Source organism: Protobothrops mucrosquamatus, unplaced genomic scaffold (genome assembly GCF_001527695.2).
Source record: "Protobothrops mucrosquamatus isolate PMUCROS unplaced genomic scaffold, P.Mucros_1.0 scaffold4396, whole genome shotgun sequence".
Classification (NCBI taxonomy): domain Eukaryota; kingdom Metazoa; phylum Chordata; class Lepidosauria; order Squamata; family Viperidae; genus Protobothrops; species Protobothrops mucrosquamatus.
The window spans coordinates 38,816-41,116 of record NW_015390309.1 but is presented as its reverse complement, the minus strand read 5'-3'; the positions used below and the strand labels follow the sequence as shown (position 1 = coordinate 41,116).

At 38.8% G+C, this 2,301-nt stretch overlaps 1 protein-coding gene across 1 annotated transcript in view; it reads left to right on the top strand.

Annotated features, from left to right (window-relative positions):
* Positions 1-1,864: 1,864 nt before the first annotated feature.
* Positions 1,865-2,301, top strand: part of LOC107298962 (E3 ubiquitin-protein ligase RNF213) — a gene marked incomplete at both ends in the record, with an annotated part of 38,977 nt that continues 38,540 nt past the window's right edge. Inside the window, one exon of the mRNA XM_015828320.1 lies at positions 1,865-1,999. Coding sequence (XP_015683806.1) covers positions 1,865-1,999 — 135 coding nt within the window. The remainder of the gene's footprint in view (positions 2,000-2,301) is intronic.

The following is a 2,301-nucleotide window of genomic DNA, read 5'->3' as shown; positions in this document are numbered from 1 at the left end:
TCAGGTTCCAGCAATACCACATTACAAGTTATTAGCTACAGCAGTTGAGATTGTTTCAACAGTTCTTGCACTCGAACCCTCAGAGGTAAGCTTCTCTCTCTTGCCCTTTGGTAGTTCATTAAGATGAGTGGGGAAAAGGCTCACTGACTAGAGGAACAGAATAACAGAGTTGGAAGGGATCTTGGAGGTCTTCTAGTCCCAAGCCCACTCAAGCAGGAGACCCTATAACATTTCAGACTTGGGGGGGGGGAATTCATTAGGACAAACAGCTTTGGTGAAGTAGTTATATGAAAACATCACTGTTTTGGAATACTTCAGGCAGATAAAAGTATGGGTAGTCTTCGACTTACAACAGTTTGCTTAGTGATCGCTCAAAGTTACAGTGACTTATGATCAATTTTCACACTTATAAGCATTTCCATGGTCACATGATTAAAATACAGACGCTTGGCAACTGACACATATTTATGACGGCTGCAGTGTCCTGGGGATCATGTGATCACCTTTTGTGACCTTCAGAAAAGCAAAGTCAATGGAGAAACCCAGATTCCCTTAACCGTGTTATTACATTAACAACTGCAGTGATTCACTTAACAACTGTGGCAAGAAAGGTCATAAAATGGGGCAAAATTCACTTAACAACTGTCTCATTTAGCAACAAAAATTTTTAGTTCAGTTTCTGAACTACCTAAAGTATTTTAAAGTTCATAAAATAATTTGGCTTGAGATTCACATGTGATGGCAGCAGTTAGACCATTATCAAACCTGGCATAGATTTGGCACAGATTAGAGGCTTACTGAATCTCACCATGTTATTCCCTGCTTTGATGTTCAAAAGATAACATATAGCCGTAGGGATACCAAGGACCTTCCAAGGAAGGTTTGAATTATGCGTTGTCCCTTCTGTGATCAAATTTCACAGAACTAAGTAAGCTGCAGAATGGATCATTCTGTGGCACCTGAGATACCCTCCCAAACATTTCAGGATTATAGCCGAAATAAACAAAGTAAGTAGAGAGTACTATTGGCAAGCTAAATCATAGGGGACCTAGGAAGCTTCTCTGTTGTGCACCTCTTCTCTGGAACAGCATTCCCACCAGGGATGGAGGAACCCCTTTCTCCTGAAATGTTAAAAGGCCCTTAAAATCTAGCTTTGATCCTAGGCTTGGTGTTAATGTGTTGGGTGGTGCCTTGTGCTGCATTTTAAAGATTGTTTTTAGCCTGAGCTGACTTGTTTTATTTTATGTTTTTAACTGTTTAAATTTAGTATTATATTTTGTAAGTCACCCAGAGTTGACATGAATGGGTGTCTATAAAGGTAATCCTTGACCTATGGCTGTTTGCAGCATCCCATGGTCACGTGATTACAGCTTATGACGTTTTGCTGAAAACAGGCACTTACTTTCAGCAAAACCGGCCCACAGTGAACAATTGGTTTGCTCAGTGACTGTGGTGTTCACTTAATGACTGAAGCAGTCGCTTATTGAGTTTGATGTTTGCTTACCAATCACTACAACAAAGGTTGTAAAAATCAGGTCAACCACACGAGTGACTCATTCTATGAACATCATGGGCAGTCTCCATTACAGTCGTAGGTCGAGGACTAAAGTATTAAATCTACTTTTATTATTAAGTTTCATCTCTTAGTCAGCCAGATGTTTAGACTGGATTTGGCCTTTTAGGTACCCATTGAGTCCTTCCCAAGGACCTGAGACATACAAATGTTGTTTGGTGTTGTTATTATTACTAGAGATGGGTAACTGCCTCTGAGTGGATTTTCCTCTCTTAAAATTTTACTTATGCTCATTCAGGAAATACGCTGTTCTTTCTTTCAACATATTATATTTTCCTTTTCATATGACAGGTTTCAGAAATGGAGTTTGCCACAACAGTATACCAAAGTGTTTGTAAAACTGCTAGCGATTGGTTTCATTACCGTCTTCCAAAACCTTTGCTGGAAAAAAGATCAGTTACATTTTCTTGGAAAGAGGAACTTGAGGTTTGTGTTTTGGAATTGCAACTATATCTAGATTTTATCCAGAACGCTATAATTTGTAGTTTCCTTTTTCTTTTAACGGTAGTTCTAATTTTCTTTTCCTAGCCTTTTTTATATCAGTAATCCTTACTGAAAACTGTTTAATAAGTGAATTTTTGCAGTGTACATTGTGAAGTGAACCAGCATCTCTGTTGATCATCCTAGCCTATCGGAGGCATGTGACATGAGTTGCAATATTTTTCTCAGTTTTTTACAAGTCTGCAGAGTGTTACTTCAGAAAGATTAGAGGACAGAGAAAACATGAG